This window comes from Poeciliopsis prolifica, unplaced genomic scaffold (genome assembly GCF_027474105.1).
Source record: "Poeciliopsis prolifica strain line A6 unplaced genomic scaffold, Auburn_PproV2 SCAFFOLD010, whole genome shotgun sequence".
In the NCBI taxonomy this organism is placed as follows: Eukaryota; Metazoa; Chordata; class Actinopteri; order Cyprinodontiformes; family Poeciliidae; genus Poeciliopsis; species Poeciliopsis prolifica.
The window spans coordinates 2,227,962-2,248,990 of record NW_026562385.1 but is presented as its reverse complement, the minus strand read 5'-3'; the positions used below and the strand labels follow the sequence as shown (position 1 = coordinate 2,248,990).

Sequence of the window (21,029 nt, the reverse complement as noted above, 5' to 3'; positions counted from 1 at the left end):
CACTGACTCATGGAATCTGTGTGCTGCAGTTTCTAAGATTGTCCAGCAGGTCGCAGTAGAGGATAAGGCCAATATTCTATTAGTTTTTTAGTCGAGAATGTCGCTGTATATCCAGACATAATAATATTACGTCTATGTGTGTCCATGAAACCTGAACTTCCACTAGAGGGCAGCCTTGAAACTGAATCATGTGCTTCGCTTCTCCCATAAGGCGAGTATTATTTCAACCACACAAATAGAGATCCTACCTTCTGTTACTGTTTAAACCCGGCCTTTATTTACCGCTCCATAACATTTCATACTGCCTCACAGGCTGGCTTGTTAAAGTATTAATGGCACAAAATTTCGGCGCAGCGGGGTGAAGGTCGATATTTACAAGTGAAAGAGTATCATATTCAATGATGCCTGGCAAAGTAATCAATAGAAACGACTTTCTCAATGGGACAGTCGTGCAGGAAACGGAGGCATTAACTGTCATACCTTTCAATATAATGCATGGTAGAAATGATGAAGTCTGAAATGCATTAAGATTCACATCCACTCCAATTCAAAACTTTATTATAATTTTGCTTTCAGAACGCTGCGCCTGATTCTGAAGTGGAAGGAAAGCAGCACATGGTCACTCTGGAGAAAACATCCGATTTTCAGTTTTCTGCAAACCTTAATGGCGGTGCTTTCACTCAGCAGCGACATGGCAGCTGGTCAGAGCTTTGACGTGAACATGAGTGGACGCAAATACATGTCATTCCCAGAATAAACCTGTCAGAGGCTGACAAGGAGTTCAGGCTCGTGTGGAGGGACATACTGTTCCCCCTTGGTGACAAAGAAATGATTTCCCAATTTGCTGTCATCCTACGTCAGTCTCATGGTTCTGCAAACAGTCTGACGATCTGAATCAGACGATTATGACAATGTAAACTAATGCATGAAATTGCAAAAAAAAAAAAAAAAAAAAAAAATTGTTAGTCAAGATTGTGTCAGCAGATCCGGGAAAATGAAGAAAAGAAAGTCGAGCAATGCACAAAAGTACGAAAATCTTCATCATTTTTGGTTGAAATTTGGAAACAACAGATTTATAGATATGGTTGCTCAACCAAACTGAGTAACTGAGGAGAGAGTTCCTTCTGGCATATAGTAGGACAAACAGATTCTTTCTAATAAAGTACCAGAAATGATATTAGAATGTAAAAAGCAAAAAACTAATCTGTCTGAATATGTTTATTAAAAAGCAAGACATTAACATATTAATATCAACCAGACAAACAGGTTCATATTCACTGTTTAGCAGAGTACCTCCCGAGCCCACTAGGGACAGGGGTGTAAGAAAATGGATGGATGCATGTTTAACAGAGTTTACTTTCCCCGCATTAAAAACTGGGAACTTTGTCAGAGTCGAGGGGAAGGAAAAGCAAGCTTTGGGATTTCTGGAGCTGCCTTTATGTCAGCCAAGAACAACCCAGAGCAAAAAGCCAAGCAAACACAGGAGTGATTTTTAAATAAAATAAGGAAAAGGTAGAGCAGCCAGAGTCTCTGAAACCAGCATAACTGTGGAAAAGACATGACTGAAAAGGGCTGAATTTGGACACTTCCAAAGACTTTTCCAAGAAGACTGGGAGAGGCTTCCAGGGAAAAGGTGTTCCAAAGATTTTTTGGAAAGCTGCTTTTGTTTCCAGAGGTGCATTAACTAAATATCAAACACATGATGGAAATTATAGAATCGCAATATTTATTCATTAGCTTAAAGCATTAAAAAAAAAAATCCTCCACAATGTCTTGACTGGATCTTAAAACCTCTCAGTCCGCACTTGCAGGAGCATACATCAAAAACTGCTTCTAAAAGTCTGTATTTAAACATCAAATTTTGTTTCCATTTTGTTTTTGCAATGCTGGCACTTCCATTTAATTTTGTGTTTTATCTAAAAAAAGAAGTCCTTTAAACATCTTGTTGTGACTGAGCAGCAAAACCAAACCATGGCCACAAAGAGCCTAAATGGATCACTGTTTGTTTGTATAATATTTTACTATGGTCCATTGCCTTTAGCTTTTAGTGAGAACATGGGTGCAAATTATGGAGCAATTTGCTCCAGATGTGCACTGAAAAGACCAAGATTTCTCATTTGCGTTTGTGCATGCGGTTTTCAAATGAAAATGAAGCTTTTTTAATTCAAATTTCTGAAAATAAAAGGAGAGAGAAAAAGAAAAAAAAACAAGTCAGATGATTACCCATAATTCATCTTTGCATAGCTGCTTTTCAACAATATTTTGCATCTCTACTGTAAAAACGGATGAAAGTGATGTTTATGAGAATTACAGATCAGGGCTTTGGAGGTGACTGCAGCTGATGGGAAATGAGAGGCACGCTGCTGTAGGAAGAGAGAAAAAAAGAAAGAAAGAGTGAGAATGTGTGGTGGTTGAGAAGAAGCTGCAGAAGTGGGGAAGCCTTTGTTTTTCTCTTTCTGCGAGGTTCTTGCAGCAAAAGCACACGCAGGGGCTCATCTTCCTTTTGTGGTTGAGGTTTTTGTGTGAACGGGAACGTGACAAAAGCTTAGACTTGCACCAAATGAGTGGAAAGAACAATAGCAAGCGTGAGCTTGTGCTGTACTGAAATAAAACCCACGGAACAAACTGTACCCAGGTGGATGTACAAAGACAAACTGGCCCAGCTCACCTGAGCTCGTTCCTGTGAAAACAGTCAGAATCTCAGTACTCAGGACTGGGCCTGCAGCAGCTCTTGGAGGCCAAGCAACGGGATTCTCCAGCTCCTCCTGTAAGTGAAGACATGTGAGAACAGTCAGGTTCCAATTATGCCCAGACTGTTTCCCAGAAGCTCTGAATTCCTCCTCCCCCCCTCTGCCTCTCAGCCCACCGCTGCAGGGGAAGGGGGCACCCCACCGTGCCCTTAGCTGGCCATTCTTTCAAACACTGGGACAAAGAATGCAACCCACACACACACACAAAAGCTTCCACATATATGTTCTCTGTCATGCAGCACAGACTGTTGAGTGTTTCCATGCAATCCAGTTCACATCGGCACAGAACTTGCTGTTACAGGTCTTTTGGATTTCAGGTCTGTACGTGACATTATGAGTTTGACATGTGAGTCATTGCTCACAGGCTACAAGTTCAATTATCAGCCAGCTTAATGCACACCCAAACATTAAATAGACAAATAAAGGTTGCTGTTTGCAGCTCCTATTTAAAAATCGTTACTTTTTTTACAGATATGCATCACGTTGTAGATGCAAGGCTGCATTCCGTGCTCTGCGGTGCCGGCGGGTGTGTTGTTGCATTACTGGAAACAAAATCCTTCTCAGATCATTTCAGGAATCCTTCCGCTCGGCGAGGGGACACCGAGTTTTATCCACAGGGCAGGACTTCTGAGAAAGGGCGTTTTGAAACAGCCACAACAAAGTCTCGTATTTACCTCCTCCTCCCACAAACCCCATATTACCTTTATCTCTGCCTTACACACAACTGTGTACATGGATTACAATACTGTAACTTTCACATGCACATGCAGCTTACAGTAACGAAAAGAAAAGACGGTGGAACAATGTCAGCATTTTTATATGCGTAAATCTGTGTAAGATATGAGGATAACAAAATAACATGTTTTTAGCTTCAAGAGTAAAATCACAACTGCTTTTTTTAGTCAATGAAATAAATTGTTCATTTTTCATACAACACAGCAATGCAAATGAACAAATAGGAGGTATTTTGCAGTAAAAGACTACTTTTCTTTCTTGATCGTTTCCTAGAAGCTGTAATTATTTTTCATTTGTGACGCTGTGACCTAGATACTAGAACAAAGAGATAAGACATTGTACTGTTAAGAGTTCTCTTTTCTCTTCTGTTACGGTCACAGCGACCAAAATAAGAGACTTTATGAGCAGTTGTAAACCACCCTTTGCAGCTAATTAAAGGACCTTGTAAATAATTGAACAAACACAAACACGGCACATAGCTTCAGTTACCGGTAACTGCACGATTATAACTGAGAAGAAATTCAGCCTGTCAGTCATGCTAATGTTTGTTCCTGACTGGAATCGGTGCAAAAAAAAATTGGATTTTACTGAGCAGAATCGAGTTGGGAGCGAGACGCTGTCTGTGTGCAGTGTTGATTTGATTTGCAGAAGCAAAAGACAAATGCAAAGAATAAGCAAAAGTCTTCTACTTGTTCACATTTTGCGGTTGTTGAGTTGCTGATGCAGAAAAATGTGGTAACTGGGGAAAAGACAGAAGGTTGTTTGTCCCAATGGGAAAATTGGAATGTGGGTGGCTCTCGTTCTGGGAAATCCTTTTTGTGCATGCGTGTGACAAAGAAGCACATTTTGTCCCACTCAAGTGATTTTGCATCTTTATCTCACATCCTGGTGAACCATCCTGTTTGTTATCTTTTGGCCGCTGTTGATTCTCATACATCTTAATTACACGAAATCCTAGATGGGAACATCGTGAATGTGGATAAGCTACGGGAGACTTCTAGAACAGGCTCAATGTTTGTTTACATGCAGGAGACAGAGGGCTGGGGACAAGCTGTGCCTTCCTTCCAAAGATTGTGACGTTAAGGTTGGTGGTGAAAAATGGGATAAAGAGAGGCAGTACTGTGGAGTGACTCCAGATGAATTTCCTGTCTACAGGGAGTGTCGGGTTAGAGGAGGGACAAAGGAAATGCCTTTCAGAAAGAGGCAGAGCATGAGGACTGCAGAGTTCCTTTCTAAGCTTTAGAACCAGCTACCTTTCTCTGTTTTTTTTTTAAACTAAGCCTGATGACTTGATAAATCTGAAGAACATTTGAAACATTAAAGCAGGAAATGTCATTGCTGGTTATTCATATAGGGCTAATGCCCAAGGATATCAATAGAAAGTTTAGTGAAAGGGAAAATCATGATGAAAAAAGATGCAGAAGCAATGTGGATAATTGCTGTCTCTTTGGTTTTATGTATTATTTGAATTTGGTTAGGAAATGTATTTTGAGTTTTCATCAGCTGTGAACTTGAAGTAGATAACAATATCATGAAATTACATATCTGGATTTTATTTTGAAGCTCAGTTATTGTAATAAATTTCTTATTCAGTGAGATCTAAATTGCATATTTGTCAACACATCTTTCCGAGTCTCCAAGTGCACCTATGTGCCAGGCACGTCTCGTAGGAGTAGCATTTCTGCACAGAGTCGCTGTTGGGGAAGTGTGAAACTGATGAAGACGTCAGTGAAACAAAGAGACCGGCGTCAACAAGAAGCCAAGAAGGAAACCAAAGAAACAGGATACAGCTGGCATCTTATTAAACCAGAAGAAACGGATACTCATAGGCGATGACAGGGGAGATAAAAGAACAATTCACTCAATCGAAGCTCAAAAAACACCTGCATGAGTAACAATAGGTGCTGATATGACTTCATGGCGTCTGCAGCGAGTGAGATCTTGTGCAAGGTCATTGAGGACTCAGCCCTCACATATGGAGTTGCTCAGCCAGACAGGGAGGGCCTAGGATCAAAGTGAGCTGGTATCCTCAAAGCGCATGTGACTGAGTCAGGAAATTCTGCCAGTGTGAAGCATGAAGTAATGACACCTTTTTTTTTATCAGGGAGTGGAAATGAAAATATTTTTCAGGTGAATCCCCTCTGATCCAGCTAAAAGTCCCGTCCAGTACCTATCACAAGTTATTATAAGCACCCTTATCAGTAACCATAAAACGAATGCAGAACATACAGGAAAACTCAGCACACTTACTGGCATACAAGAGGGTTGAGCTATAACCACTATCTTGCAGAGAAAGTGCATATGTCGACATGTTTATGTGCTTATGTGAATGAAAATAGATAACCAGAAGATGATTCCTTGTGTATGTGAATGCGGCTTATATGCACATGACCACTCGTTCTTCCTCAGACTCCATGTTTTCCCATTTCCAGTGCTTTTTGATTAGTTGTTTTGGGTAAATAGCACCTCTCAGTGAACCCACACTTATCTCCATAACAGATTTATTACAGCTGGCTCAATTGAAAGCTATTTTGTCGAATGTTTTTAGCATTCCAGTTATACCATGTGCTGTCCTTGTCTCCAAGCATCTGATACGCATAAATAGGTATTAGCAAGAAAAACAAAACAAAACAGGGCTACATAAACAGACAGACAGTACCACAATAGTCTCTTTGACTGCAGCAATGCGACCTGGGTGTTGTAATATTTACCTGAACTTTGGTCCCTTATGGGAAATGTGGCAGATCTGCAGGCAAACCATAAAGGTGACATCATCTTGCTCCTTTTTTAGTAACAACCTGCATTAAAAGAATGTTCCTATAGTTGGTTAACGAGCTTACCTTGAGTCTGCATGGGGTGTGTTGTGCAATGCTTTTAGACACATATGTTTCTGCTGATGTCCTCGGTTAAATTGGACACGACAGCAAAGTTGCAGATTGCGTCCAGCTGCAAGCTCCCCTCCTCCCTCTAAACTTAGAGGAAAAGCTACAGCAGTCGCAACCCTTTCTCCCCTCTCCTAAAATTTTATTTAAAGTCTGCATACATTTTTCACCCAGAGACAAAGTTTATCAGGATCTTTTTAAGCATATTTGGACTGTGCTGTTTAACAAAGTCTTTCAAGGGTTCAAGAGTTAATCTACTGGTTTATTCCTTGGTACACATTCTTTTCCCAAGTGCCTAGATGTCAAAATACTCTACTTCTTATTTCAAGTAATCTGCTCTGCCAAGCAAACAAAACACAGAGGCGATTTGATGCAAACCGCATGTGCAGATAGAATTGTTTTGGATTCGCAGCTGCTTTGCAGTTGTCTTTGTGTTGTTTCGCTGGAAACAGCAAGGTTTCCACGTAATGATGCTTTGTGTCTCCAAACAAAAATAATTCTTCTCCCAGCATGCCTCATTATCAGAACTCATCTCTTCTGTAGCTAACCTCTGCTGTACGACCAGCTGTCTGGTTCAACCTGCTTTAGAACCTGCTAACTGACAGTTAGCTAATGTTAGCATAGGAAGGAATTTATCTTAGCTCTGTAACGCCATAGAATCCAAAGCGTTCCCAAACGACTGATTTTCTCACTTCTGATTCTGAACAGACACTTTTTGTGAAGCGTGATGTGCTCAAATTCTTTTGTATTGACTCACTTCTTAGTGCTGCATTTAGATAACAAAACTAGCTGAGTTATATACGTTCTGAGAGGCGATATTTCAGGGACACCCTAAAGATAATACGGTTTAAAGCCTTATACCCTTTGTAAAATACATGCTAAAGATGAACACAAGTCTTCAGGAATTTTCTTGGGAATTATTCATCTCAGTTATGTTGATTTATGGTTATAGGTGAAGTTATAGGATAAAAACATTTATAGTAATTTGTTTTTCAGCAGCGGTTGTCGCTTATAATCATCTCATTGTGTTATAACAGATAATGAACAGATTCACAATAAAACCCCTTCAGGATTAACATAAATGTTTTTTCAAAACAAGCACAACGTCATAAATGTGCAACAATACATTTCTGGAGAGGAGCTCACAGCTGCAAAGTTGGCAGGACTAGTATCAAACTTTTCAAAGTAATAGGAAGGGAATGTGAGGCATTTGATCTCCTGGAAACACACAGAAACACACTGTGTTTTGCTCAGCTTCCTTTTTTTTCACATGCGATTTTTAGGATTGCAGGCAGGAATCTTTTGGTTATTGTGACTCTTAGTATTGGCGATTCACTGGAAATTCAAAACAACAGCGGTACTATGGGTGAGGCAGTGTTATGGAAATACTACACCCATGAAGGCTCGCTCTATTTTGATGTCAACTGCAGACTTAGGATTCTGTCACCACAAGATGATAAGCCTCATTAAGATGAACAAGTTTATTTTCTTAACGTTGGCATGAAAGTGTGTTGGGACCTGAAGGCCTGAAGTGCACTTGCTTCATGCCAAGTCTATGAGCTCATCACACCCAAAGTGAGCTGACAGACTTCAGGGGAATTTATTTTGAAGCAATTTAAAGGCTTGACTTCTAAGGTATTACTGCTCTGATTATTTGCACTAAGAAAATTCTTGAAAAAAACTCTGGGCTCCCAGGCCGAAGTAAGTAGTTTTTCAAGCAGCAGTTCATATGCAAAATACTCCTGTCAACCTGTCAAAGATTAATAACTGAGGAAGGAGAAGGACAAAAATTCCCCCCCGCGAAATGTCTTGTGAGGTGATATTTTGCAATAATCTTGTACAAAATAATTTAAAAAACTACTGTCAAACTTTAAATCTTCAATGTGAAACTGATGGTAGAGAAGCAGAAATTGGACACATATACATATATTTTACCCCAGTGTTTGAGGAACTATTTTTTCTGAATCCTGGCAACTCTTTTTTTATGTTCTAAATGTGTCTAAAGCAAACCCTGAGGGCCAAGGGTTGAGAAACACTGAACTATAAATTTACATTTTGGTTGACTAAAATGCAGGTAAATCTGAATAAATATTTTGATGAAAATTGAACTCAATTTAAAATTTGCTCACAAAAATATGACAAACGTCCAAACTTTAAGTATTTGTCTTGATTGCTATAGTAATAACTGCTCTCAGTGTCACCGCTCCAAATATATCTGACTTCTTCAGTTGAGTCATAGCATATTATTAGAGCTACAGGAATAACCTGTAAAAACACAAAACATAATGTGGTGTTTCAACATTGCTGCTTTTCTTTCTCAAGAACTGTGGTGTGCCTCTTGTGAACTTCGTGACATTTTCCACTGCGCTATGTAACACTTCACGTTGTACACCTGAATGCACAAGTGTGTATTCTGACAGGAAGTTTTCTAAGGAATGCTCTTGACTGAAACTCAGTCATAGTCAAAAGTGTTGCTCTGTCATAACAAATGAGAATGCTTCATGCTGACAAAGATCTAATTGGGAAATCTCTCAATAGGAAAAATTCTCCCATTTGTTTAAGGCCACACGAGGGACTCTCTCATTGCGAGAGCATGCTAGTCTACACCTGGCAGCACTAGGTTTTTAAGTGTAACCAGGAGCAATAATTTTAAGTGATTTCCATATAACAAGTGCATATTTTGGTGGCTGAAACGGAGACAGCATACCCAAAATGTTTCATGAGAAGTAGATTGGCTGGAGGAAGTGAAAACAGATGTAAAACTTTGTTTTGAAGATCTGTCAGGTGGCATTCTTACTTTAGATGTTGGTATTGCCCCACCTTTTCACAGGTAAAGTCTCTAAAGAATTCTTATATTCTGCCAAGAGAGACTTCACTAAAATAGGATCTCAATGCTATTTTTTTTGCCCTAGGTATCCTGACCATGACCCAACAATGTCTGTGGACTCTGGAGACACTTTTGCTTTGCAACAGTGTCTCCATTATGCTAGCCTGGTAAAAACTAGCCCTGTGTATTACACTTTGTCCCGAACAGAGAGTCTATTGAGAAACGATTGCTTCCTGGAGGCATGGATCGTGTTGAAGTTTTAAGTTTTACGACGCTAAGAAGCTTACCGGAAATTGTCTAGGCTGTAAACAACCATCCTCCACTGTCAATATTAGTGCAATGTTTGAAAGCGTTGCCAATATGTTCTGAATGGCTTTGTTCACTTCACTTCCTCTGCGCCCATTGCTAAAACTATAGGTGGGCTACAATTCTAAAAGAGTAGAAAATTGTTGTTATCATTCACAACCAGTCTTTCTGTTTGATGATTGGTCCAGTCAAAAATCGACTGGAGATGATCCGAATTAAGAGGAGACTGTGCTGGAAGTCAGAATTATTTTTTTTTAACAATTGCAGAGAAAAACAGTTGCCAGGCTATCATTATCCTGAAAAATTATTGCAAATCAGAAAGACTGCATTTGAATTATTGGTAAAAAAACAAAAAAAACAAAAACAAAACAATTGCATTGAATCAACGACTTTGCAACAATGCTGAATTATTTTGATATTAAGTCTGATAAATGAAACTGAAATTATATTAAAGTAAAATGACAGACATAAAACCATGAAAGTGAGTAATAGTTGAATGACATGTTATATATTTCCACTGTGTCCATTACAAGTAGGACCAGATTTAAAGTGAGCTTTAATCCATATGCCTTGCGTATACCTGAGTTAATTTAAATAAGAAATAAGTTGAGAGGTAGAAATCTATCTTCTTTTCCTTAATACCACATTTACATTATGCCACATGCTGAAGATTGTTGGATGTTCAACAATAGTTTGTTTTTTTTATTTTCCTGGTACTAAGTATGACTAACAATTATTTTTAACAGACACGGGCTGCCAGAGATGTGTGTGCGTCTGCACGTTTCCATAAGCAGAAATAATGCTGTAGCTTGCTAAAGGTTGATGACTAATTCTCAGCATGATTTTGGGTCTTAAAAAAACTATGCGTATTTTATACTTTAAGTGTTAGAGACATAATACAAAACTTTCTGTTCTGTTCCAGCAAGTTACACGAGATTTTCTGACAAAGAATGTTTTCCTTGTTGTGTGGAACTGTACACATCCCGAGGAGACAAATGGCTGGTCTAAGATTAAGCAGTTAATACTCATTTATGTCAACTGTTGAATCTGTAGTTAAGATGGTTAAATAGAGATGAGATTGCTTATGTCAATAAGTGGGGAAACAAAAGCACTAACTAATTAAGTCACTTTAATGTTCATAAATTAGTGCATTATATGTTTTCCAGGCACACAGTGCCCTCTTATTACACAATCAAATAACAATTAAATGAAAATGCTTAATATATATATAAAAAAAAACCTAAAAGAAATTTGACTTTGCATCACGGCAAAGTCAAATTTACTATGATGGGTTGTTTCTGCATTGGAACTATATACTTGCTTCAATGCAGACTGAAACAAGTACAATCTGCATTGGGTTCTTGGAGTTTGGCAACCAAGTACAGACAGAAGATTTCTTTCTTTCTAAGACCATCTAACACACTTTTCTCATTCAACGTCAGTAAAAAAAAACAATTCCAGAGAAACACAGAGGGAAGTAAAAAAACAAGTTATGGTAACAACAAGGAAGATGAGAAACAACTCCAAAAATGTGAACCTTTCCATGGAAACAATTTTATTGTGTCTGCAGTGAGATCACGGGCAAGGTCACAGAAGACTGAATCATATCACATTTAAAGTAATTTAGAGAGAGGAGCTAGAAAGGCAGATTTTTTGGCAACTAAAGTATCTATATATCATGCCCATGTGACTGAGTTACACAATGTTGGACATGAAAGCAAGATTTTCCTATCAGGATCTAAAGGAAAACTATTTTTGTGTTGCTGGACATTGTTTGAGTAATTGATCTTTTGGTCAAAGACCTGCAGGAAGCAAACATTATGAGCGGGCATTACCACCCTTATCTGGAACTGCAGAGGGAATCCAGCCCATACACACTGACTCTATCTGGAAAATATCATGCTTACTGGCAAAAGGCTGGCTCAAATTACGATCACTATTTTGCAGAGGAAGTGTGTGTTTCTGTATTTGCATATGTTTATGCAAATTGATACCCGGAATACAATTTTATTGCACATTTGTCTTTTTTTGGCTGGATGTTTCCACACTGTGATGCTTTTAATGAGATTCCCCTCTAGAAAACTGCACCTTTTAGCTGTCCAGCTATTGTAGCGTAAACTGATTTATTACAACTGGCCTAATAAAAAATATGTTCGGGATTGGTGTGACTCAAAGTCCAGTTTTAAGATTTCAATTATGCCATTGGCTCTTGTTGCCTCCAATGATCTGATACAGATAACCAGTAACTGCTGGCAGAAATTTGCAAACAGAGATAGACAGGCAGAAGTAGATTATCTGCACTGATGCAATCTGAATGTTTGTCAACATGATCTGAAACCCTGTCGCTTTGGGGACACAGCAGATATGCACTCTGTGGAGGTGCCATATGAACCATTATGGTAATGTGATCACATGTTCATATAATAAAGTGCTCAGATGCAGTTCAGACTTCATTTCCGAATGTAAATATTCCTGACAAGGTGCCATTTAAACTGTATCTACAGTCTACACAGGCTTCCTTGCTTTGGGCTTGAGATGTGCATTTTGAGAAGATATATGGTAAACTGAAAAAAATCTATAAGATTATTTGCTTTGCACATGAATTGATTCCAGGGTGGCTTTTCTCAGGTCTTCTAGTTGTAGTCAGTCATTTTTCACCAGTGAAGTAGATCATTATGAGATGGTGGATAAGCTGTAATTCCATCATAATTCATGTCTGTTAATCAGTGGTGAGAGTTTTGGTGGCATTGATAAGGTGAGTTTGCGCTTTACTTTGAGGAACTGCACTCTCAAACAGCAGAGCAATGTTGCGTGATCAGAGCTATGGATCAGAAACATGCAATGCTAATGCTCCAAGGCATTGTTTGCAAAGGATCCTGGACAACTGATGCCCAAAATTCTTGAAAGTTGTGATCTGTAACTTTCAATCTTTAAAAATCAATTGTCGTTCAATAGATTATTGCCAGACAATAATCTGTTCAAACATACCATTTGAATCACAAATGGTATGCTAATTCTCAGTCAAAAGAAGTCCAATAAGGAAGAATCTGGCTGTGGACAAAGTTTTTAAAAATGGCCAGGATCATTAATTTATGCAACTTCATGCTACAATCTTTCGACACAGTAAAAGCAGTTCAACATTTCCCTGCTCTTATTTGCATGATAACACATTAGACAACATACCTTAATTAAACTTTTAGCTCATCTTCTTGCGCAGTTTAGGTGTTCAGATGAATGTTCAGATGAATTTCACCTTTTCTGTAACATTAGAGTGAAGTATTATTTTCTGAACAAGCAGAGATACGAATTTAGAATCTGAATACAGCCTTCCTGTAAAGACAGAGGTCGTGTGCAGAACACAATGTTCCTTGCTTAGGGAAATAATGACATAGTCGATGCCAAGCCAAGATCTATTTGGCTACATTTGCATTAGTTAACTTCATTGTCAGTATCACATGTTCCTATTCCAGGAATTCCATTTGTACATGTGGTAGGAAAAAAATGTGTCCCTGACCCTTTCTCTGAAATATTTGTAAGATAGACTAAAGGCTGGAGAAACTCAATAATGTCTCTGAGAAATTATAGCTTTGAGTCCAAGCTTATTAACAGCTCCATCTGAAGTTCATAACTCTGTCATGTGGCTAAAATAGTAACAAAGACAATTGGGTTTTGAAATGCATCTCATCACAATAGCTTCAACTTTTTCTACCATTTGTTGTGTTGCTGCTTTAAGTAAAGGCCTTCATACAAAAAGGCTTACTATGCTAAAGCTAGCTTTCACAGAAAGAAGAGTAGCTCCAGTCTTCATAACAGGGCTATTATGTGATGCAGTTCAGTTCTAGGAAAGCACATGTGGTTGGAATGTTTGGCAAGACTACACCAACAATTAAAAGTAAACCAGGAAATTGAATGAAAATGATAAAATTACTTCTCAAAATATTCCTAGATATTGTGCTTAAAGCGTTTCTGTGGTAAACCACTTTATATGTGAGAGAATAAAAAAAAAATATATTATATATATATATATATATATATATATATATATATATATATATATATATATATATATATATATATATATATATATATATATATATATATATATATATAAAATTTTGTCCAAACCCCTCCCTGCAAAGTCTGCAGTCAAATATTAGAATAATTTTGTGACTGCAAAGCAGCTCTGCTCCCTGTTCTGCTTTTGGTATTTCCCAGAAGACAGCTGTTGCAGCCACAAATAGACACCAGATGATATGCAAGCGGGATGGCAAACGCTGCGTTTGCTAACAGTTTGGAAACTTGGTCTGGAATTACCAAATGCAGCAGAAACAAACAACAAACAAATCGAGAACACGGTGTAAGACAGTAAATGATATGATCATGTGTTCTTTGTCTCAATGCTGAGACAAAGTACTGACTTCCTTAAATATGTCCTTAGTGCTCTTTTTGTCACACCTAAGTGATTCATAACATCAAGTAAAGTTTAATTGTAGGAGAAAAACAAGTTGAGTAGATATAAAATGTAGTTTTTTCCACAGAAATACAAGATTCCAGTATGGTGGGGGTCTAGAACTATGCCAAAAACCTTAATTTAGTTTCTATTTTAAATCATTTAAATATGTCTAAAGGTGGACTTGCTGTTCTATAAATCCTTGTCTTGTTGCATGAATCAAAAGTTCTTGAGGTAAGTTTACAAAGTGATGACCAGACACTCTTTTGGTAAAGAGAAAACTCCATAGTTCCATTTATTTAAGCAAATAATCCAGAAGCATCAAAGTAGCCTCAGAATAATAGCAGAAGAATATCTTAGTCTGTATGTTTGGTGTATTTTATTTCCTCAAATATTTTAAACTTATGCAAGATGTAATTGGAAACACAAAATTTCCCCCTTTTTTTTCTTCAGTCCACTTAATTAAGTACTTCTCCAAAAGCCCTGGGGATCATTAAGACTTTGTGGTCCTTTTGGGCACCTGTACTTTTAATGCTTAAACTCTCCCAAGGATACCATATCCGTCATGTTTCTTCCATTGTTGTTTAATCATGAATGCAGACATCAACTGAGACAAATAAGACCTGTGCTGCCTAGGATGTTGTTCTTGGTTGCGTTGTGACCTCAGTGCACTTTTAAAGGTAGTTTTGCTTGGAGAGGTCCACTACTGTTCCACATTGTTCCATCTGTGCATGTTTTTCACTGCGGCTTACTGCCAAAGCCTTATAAATACCTTTAACCTCTTTTCTGGATATGTGTTAATCAAAACTAATTCATGATTTAACAAAAACAAATTAACATTTTTACACTGGGGCATGTTAGTTTAGATGCTTTCTCCATTATAAAAAGAAAATGGTTATGTCATTTAAAAAAGTCAATGGTAACTGACTTGAGTAAAGGCGTGAGTTTTCTCCATGTGAAAAGAACTATTCAAGATGATTGAGGTTTGATTCTTAAATTTTTAAAGGAGAGAAAAGAGGGCACAAAAATAGTTTTACAAGGGAACTGCTTTCAAGCTGGTAATGGAATCCACATAGGCTGCAAAAATGGACGTATGGCTGACTTCTTTCAAAAATAAGTAAGCTGGTATGTTGGAAGTCAGTCCTAACAAATGTATATCATAAGTAGAGTGCCACGTTAAAAACATGTGACACTGTGAAATGAACTCCACAAAATAAATTTAGATTACATTTTTTTTAAGATAAAATCAAAACAATGTTAAACAAGTCATTTTAATACATCTAATTCTGCAAATTCAATAATCACTAACATGATGTTACGGGAACACATCTGCAATGGTAATTTCACTCTTGGTTTCCTTTATCTTTATTACTCTAGTTGTGATTCATATATATATAAATACTTTTTTTCATGAAGAAAGGAAAACCCAAATTATTTTAGATGTCATTTGATAAATCATACTGTGTTTCTATGATTTCCCCCTGAAGGACTGGGTTGGGCTTCATGTGAACACTGTGGCATTCTCATCTGAGGAGCTATGATACTGGAGAGGAACAAAAAGCGAAAGACAGAGAGAATATATAGTAAGACAAACCTTAACAGGAAACCAACACTGACTAAGTGGAAGAAGTGGTCTTGCCGAACAAACAAGGAAGTTTCAGAATGACGCAGATATGAATGGGAAATGCTCTCAAGCAGACACATTCTGATATTAGCACACGAGCTCCGGTGGAAGTAGGAAGTGCTCTGATCAAGCAGAGCTAACAGGAATTAGACTGACTGATAAGCCAGGAACTTCCTGGGTCATGTTGGCTCATCAGTGACAGTTCTACTGTAACTGGACATGTCGGCGTAATGTGGGGGAAACTGTATTTCCTCTCTGTTGTAAGTGGCTCGCTTGGATGGAATTTCATACAAAAAAATCTTTTCTTAATTTAGTCCAGCAAAATTAGGTCTTTATAAACTGTTGACTTTAACTGAATTCAGAATTTCCATCAGCAGCTTTTCAAACACAAGCGAATCTTTTGTTAGCACCACAAAAATTCCCCTTCTGCTTGACCGTCTAGTTCAAAAATATTCAGTTGGACATTTTTATGTTTTGCATGGCCCTTTCCTGTCATAAACCGTGCCTTTTGTCCCTCATCCCCAATGGGTTTTGGGACTCTTTAGCAAGAGTAAATTCTGAGTCAGTGTAGGAAAACCTAAACAGCTGCTTTGTCCACCCAACACCAGTTTACACCAGCAAGCTGTCGTGCAACCTCCAGCTTGCACGACTACAAACAATCGTACCCCTTGAATGCAGTATAAGATTTGGATTTATTATTTATCCAAACAGTTAGAATAACAATCTAAGAATCAAGTCACTGCCAGGACTCTCAGTCACAAGTATTGCCTGTTTGGACCAGTAACTTGATGGTCTATGTCTGCCTTCAAGCTTTGACATGAGGACATACTCAACACACAATCGTCCTGTTTAGTCCACTTCGTCTCTCTTCTCTACTCAATCAGAAGTGTACGTTACAGCGCAGCGCGTACTATAAGCCAAGTCAGCATACTGTAATACAATCCGTAGTCGTTTCCGTGGCCATGTGATGAGCTGAAACACAAGCATGGAGGATTCTTTTTCCCAGCTCAAGTAGACCAACTGCTCCTTTTCTTTCCATGGACTCCAGCACCCAGAGGGAGGCCCTTGATGATAAATAGATGTCTCACATTGATGACACAGTTGGTTTTCTGGAAATAAGCCAGCTGTTAGAAGCTTATCAGGGCTCACTTCCCTCTCCTCCCCCCCATCCAACTGGGGTCTGAACACCTGATTCACTTCTGAAGATTCACCATCAGGCAAGTGTTGACTTGCAATCGGTGGATTTTATGATGAAAAAACAAAACAAAACAAACAAACAAACAAAAAAAAAACCTGGGCAAAAGTTGTCCTGTATCTACTGTGATGGGAATTCACACACTTTTGCCAAGGTTTCCCAACCAGATCTTTGTCTTTTTTATTAAACAATGCCACAGGCAGCAGTCTGGGAGGGCGATGTCTTTTACAGTCATCAACTAAGGCTTATGGTTGTCATGGTTGAGTCAGCTGTACGGGAAAAAAAAAAGGAATGTATGAGCACACTTTCAGCCACACTTACATTGTCAAACCAAGCCTCATTTCAAAAACTGCTTCGCTCATAAAGGAGTACAAAAAAGGGTAAGAATAGGGAAGTTGAAATAAAGGAAGTTTTGTGGACAGATTAATGTCAGAATTTGAATTAAGGTTACCAGCAAGGGTGGAGATTCCCAGAACTGGCATGTGCAGTTTGATTAACGAAGAATCAGTAAAAAGGAAAAGCAAATATGTTTCCTTTGTTTGAATGTACCAATGATGCTTAAATTCTCAAGAAGATCCCTTTTGTCAATTTGCCAAAACAACATTGGGGCAACACCAACATTTAGTTTTACAGTCAGAAGCAACATGTTGCTTGAATGATCTCCTTTCAAAAAGCTTTTCAGTCATTCAAAGAGGGATCCGATCGCTGTAATACCAATAAAGATTTTGCCATTAAATATTGAGATGCGTAGAAATATTTTTTTGACAAGGCATTTTTTATCAATGAAAAACAGATCCATTATATCTATATTTTCAATTCTGTTAAATGTGTTCATGTCTAATCTCAAAACTGTAGAAACCAATTGAAACATATGTACGCCAATCAGAAAGAAAGAAAAAAGCACAACACCAATAATCTGCTCTTACACACACGAAAAACTGTAATGCACTGTAAATTCAATTTCCTTTTCAACAAGGACCAGCATGAACTTCTTAAGCAAATTAAAGTTTTAAAAACAAAATGATCACTTGCAGACAATATTGAACTGTTAATTTGCAAAATCAGGAGAGCCATTTCTATTAATGACCTTAACGTCATTGAATCTGCCGAAACAATGCAGGGAAAGCAGTTAAAAATAAACGTGGCAACACTGAATAAACAATCTTCGTGTCTTGGATACCAGCTGGTTTAGTTTCCCGTAAAGTCTGCCCCCTATAGGGCACATTCATGTTTGCAGATGATGTGAGCCATAGTTACCACAAATTTCTCAGAAACCGATTACATAAAACTGCAGGAGTGAATCATTACTTCACTCTAAAGATAATAAGCAGAACCACCGAAGCAAAAGAAGAAGAAAAAAAAGAAAACCCCGAACAAAAGCTATATAGTCACCTTTCATGAGTATTTCTTTAATTCAGAAGGTTTTGAAAACTTAAATGATCTGTTATATGTATGAAAAAAAACAACCGAGTTTAGGATACTCTCAGTAAATAGACTGCTGCTTGCAGCTCCTCCCAAAGTGTGAACAGGCAGGGGGAGGGCACTTCTCAGAGCTGGAATCCTAAACGAGAAAAAAAAAAGCAACAAAAGCTTCCTGTCAATCTGCCAAGAAGAGTTTACTGGAAGAGGAGGCGGAGCTTTACCATAGAGAACTGTTTATAAATGACTCCTCTTCTCCTTTCTGCTTCACTCAGCTCTTCGCTCTGCAGAACAAAAGGCAACTACAAGAAGCTGCCTGTTAGAGGAAAAAAAAAAAAAGTACAAGAGAACTCTCTTGGATTATAAAATAACGACGTCTGGAGAACCAGTTTCAGGTGAGGATCGTTCTTTGTTGTTAGGACTTCGGATCTGGGTTTTTAAACAAACCTTATATCATGTCTGGGCTGTTTACCTGACCGGGTCTGAGTGTTTAGAGAAGCCGGCAGCGGCATGCAAATCGCGTAGTGGGGATTACATTGACTTTACTGGAACTGACCGAGATGGCAGATCATAGCGAACAGTTGACCCAAATGCCATTTAAATCTAAAGGTGGCTTTTTATTTCTGGTCAGGTTTGAAACATTTATTTTAATTGTCTATTGAGAAATAATTAAAATATAAATAATTAGGCTTGAGGTTCCTACAAAGTTAGACATGTTGTTGTTTTTGAAATTTAAAACAACTTTTCTGTCTTTTTTCATATTCAGGTTCTTCAGTCCTCTACATACCTAATCCAGCAAACTTCTGGACCTCAGTTCACCTCAGCTCCTTGTTCCACCCTCTGAGAGATGGTAACGTTCAGCAAGAACCCTGCTGTCAGCGAAGACTGCTTTATGGTTGCCAAAATGCAGAAGCAATACCACTACAAGACTTTCGTCTCAGAGGATCAGTTTCTGATGGTTCTGGAGACATTACGTGGACTCAGAGAGAGTGACTTTTACTGGAGCGCCATCACTGGGAAGGAGGCCAGTATTGTCCTGGCCAGGCAGGCACCCGGTACCTTCCTGATCCGGGAGAGCTCCGACAGACAGCACCTCTTCACCCTCAGCGTCAAGACAAAAACCGGCACCAAAAATCTGCGCATAGTCTGCGAGGAAGACTCCTTCCACTTGCAGACGGATCCCGGGAATTTGGAAAAAGCTCCCCGCTTTAACTGTGTCCTCAAGCTAGTTGATTTCTATATCCGACTAGGGACATCAGGTTTTGTCTACTACATCAACGCTGGAGGGGAGAGGATGCCTCTTATGCTCGTCAAGCCACTCTACCTATCCATTTCACCTTTGAAGCACCTTTGCAGGAAGAAAATTAACAAAGACTTGGACATTTCAGGCATAAAAGAGAAGCTTCCTGGCAAAGTTAAGGATTACCTTGATAAATACCAGATTGCTCTCTAGACTGATGCCAATGAAAACGGGATGGTGCCAGTACAGCTATGGGAGGACACCCATGTATGATGTAGCAGAGATGACTGAATCGGGCCCAGAGGAGCAAATGAAAGTGCAGATTCTCTTCAGTTTGTCAGAAGACACAACAAGGAGAATAAAAACACCAGCTTTGTGACATGGCGATATGAAAAAAAGAGATAAGCCATTCCATCCTCCTCTGCCTCACTGATGACGTACAACTCACTAAGAACTCAAGTGAAGTTCGCAGTCAGCTGTCTATTATGTGATGACACAAATTTTCCTGTGCTGCTGCTGATGCTAATCAGCACCCTGAGAGACCGACAAGTTCTTCGATCAAGCCTCAGTAGACGATCCCTTCAACCAAGGCCGGACTTGCTCTAAGCAAACTCATAGATCTGCAGCTGAATGTCCCCAGACATTGGAAGCCTAAGAACTTAACAGATACTGCAGATGCTTGTGGTTTTTGTTTATGGGTCAGGATTAAACAAAATGTTCATGTGAGGTCTGTGTGTTGCTTCAGGGAGATGGGAAATTATGCCAAAAAAATTGCCAGAACAACATGAAAGCATGTTGGAAAATGACTGACTCAGAATCCTACAAGAGAGTAGAGATGAACAACTCTGTTCTAAGAGATTAAGTTGTTTTTTTGTGTGTGTGGCACTGAGAACATATCCAGTGCCTGTAGATAAACTATAACATTGGTTATAATTTTTTTATATAAGGGGAGTAGATCAAGCATTTACTTTTCTCTATACCATGTTTACATGATGAAATTTGTATTTTTTATGTTTTTTTTTGTGGGTGTGCGATCTTTTTTCAAAGATGTATTTTTGTCAGCCAAACTCTGGTTGTGGATGCTTGAAGATATCTGAGAAGTTTGACAAAGCAAGCAGATTAATACAACTTTGCACTTATTTATATTTGTCTAAACATATTAATTTATAATAAAGTCATATTTTTGTTAAAACAAGTTCTTGTTGTTTATCTGTTTTGTGCTCTTATGAAAATGACCAAGAAATATATAAATTAAAGGAATACTCTTGAGTGCAGACAATCTGCAGTTTCATGATAGGAATCTCAGGCTTTACATTTTTAAATCAGTAAAATAAATATACTAAGTATTTAACCATTTTAAAATACTAAGTGATATGCAAGAAAAAGCAATGCTTTTCAGCAGCTTTCTCCTTCCTGTACCTGCTGCACTCTGCCAGTCATCTTTCTGAAAGAAGGCATTTTACCTTTATAATCAAATTTTGGCTGTAAAGACTGCCTTCACCAAATCTAAGCAGGTGTTTTATTAGTTTTAGAGAAATTGTCAATGGTACTTTTCTGCCATATGTCTATGATGAGAAGAAAAATACAAATAAATGCCACAG

The 21,029-nt window shown here is 38.4% G+C and overlaps 1 protein-coding gene across 1 annotated transcript; it reads left to right on the top strand.

Annotated features, from left to right (window-relative positions):
- Positions 1-18,467: 18,467 nt before the first annotated feature.
- Positions 18,468-20,623, top strand: socs3a (suppressor of cytokine signaling 3a). Its single transcript, XM_055035184.1, has 2 exons — positions 18,468-18,583; positions 18,955-20,623. Exon 2 carries the CDS (start codon positions 19,036-19,038, stop codon positions 19,639-19,641), a length of 606 nt encoding a protein of 201 aa, XP_054891159.1. The 5' UTR covers positions 18,468-18,583; positions 18,955-19,035; the 3' UTR covers positions 19,642-20,623.
- Positions 20,624-21,029: the final 406 nt, after the last annotated feature.

Coding starts and splice junctions, on each gene's coding strand:
- socs3a (XM_055035184.1), top strand. CDS start 19,036: ATGGTAACGTTCAGCAAGAACCCTGCTGTCAGCGAAGACTGCTTTATG.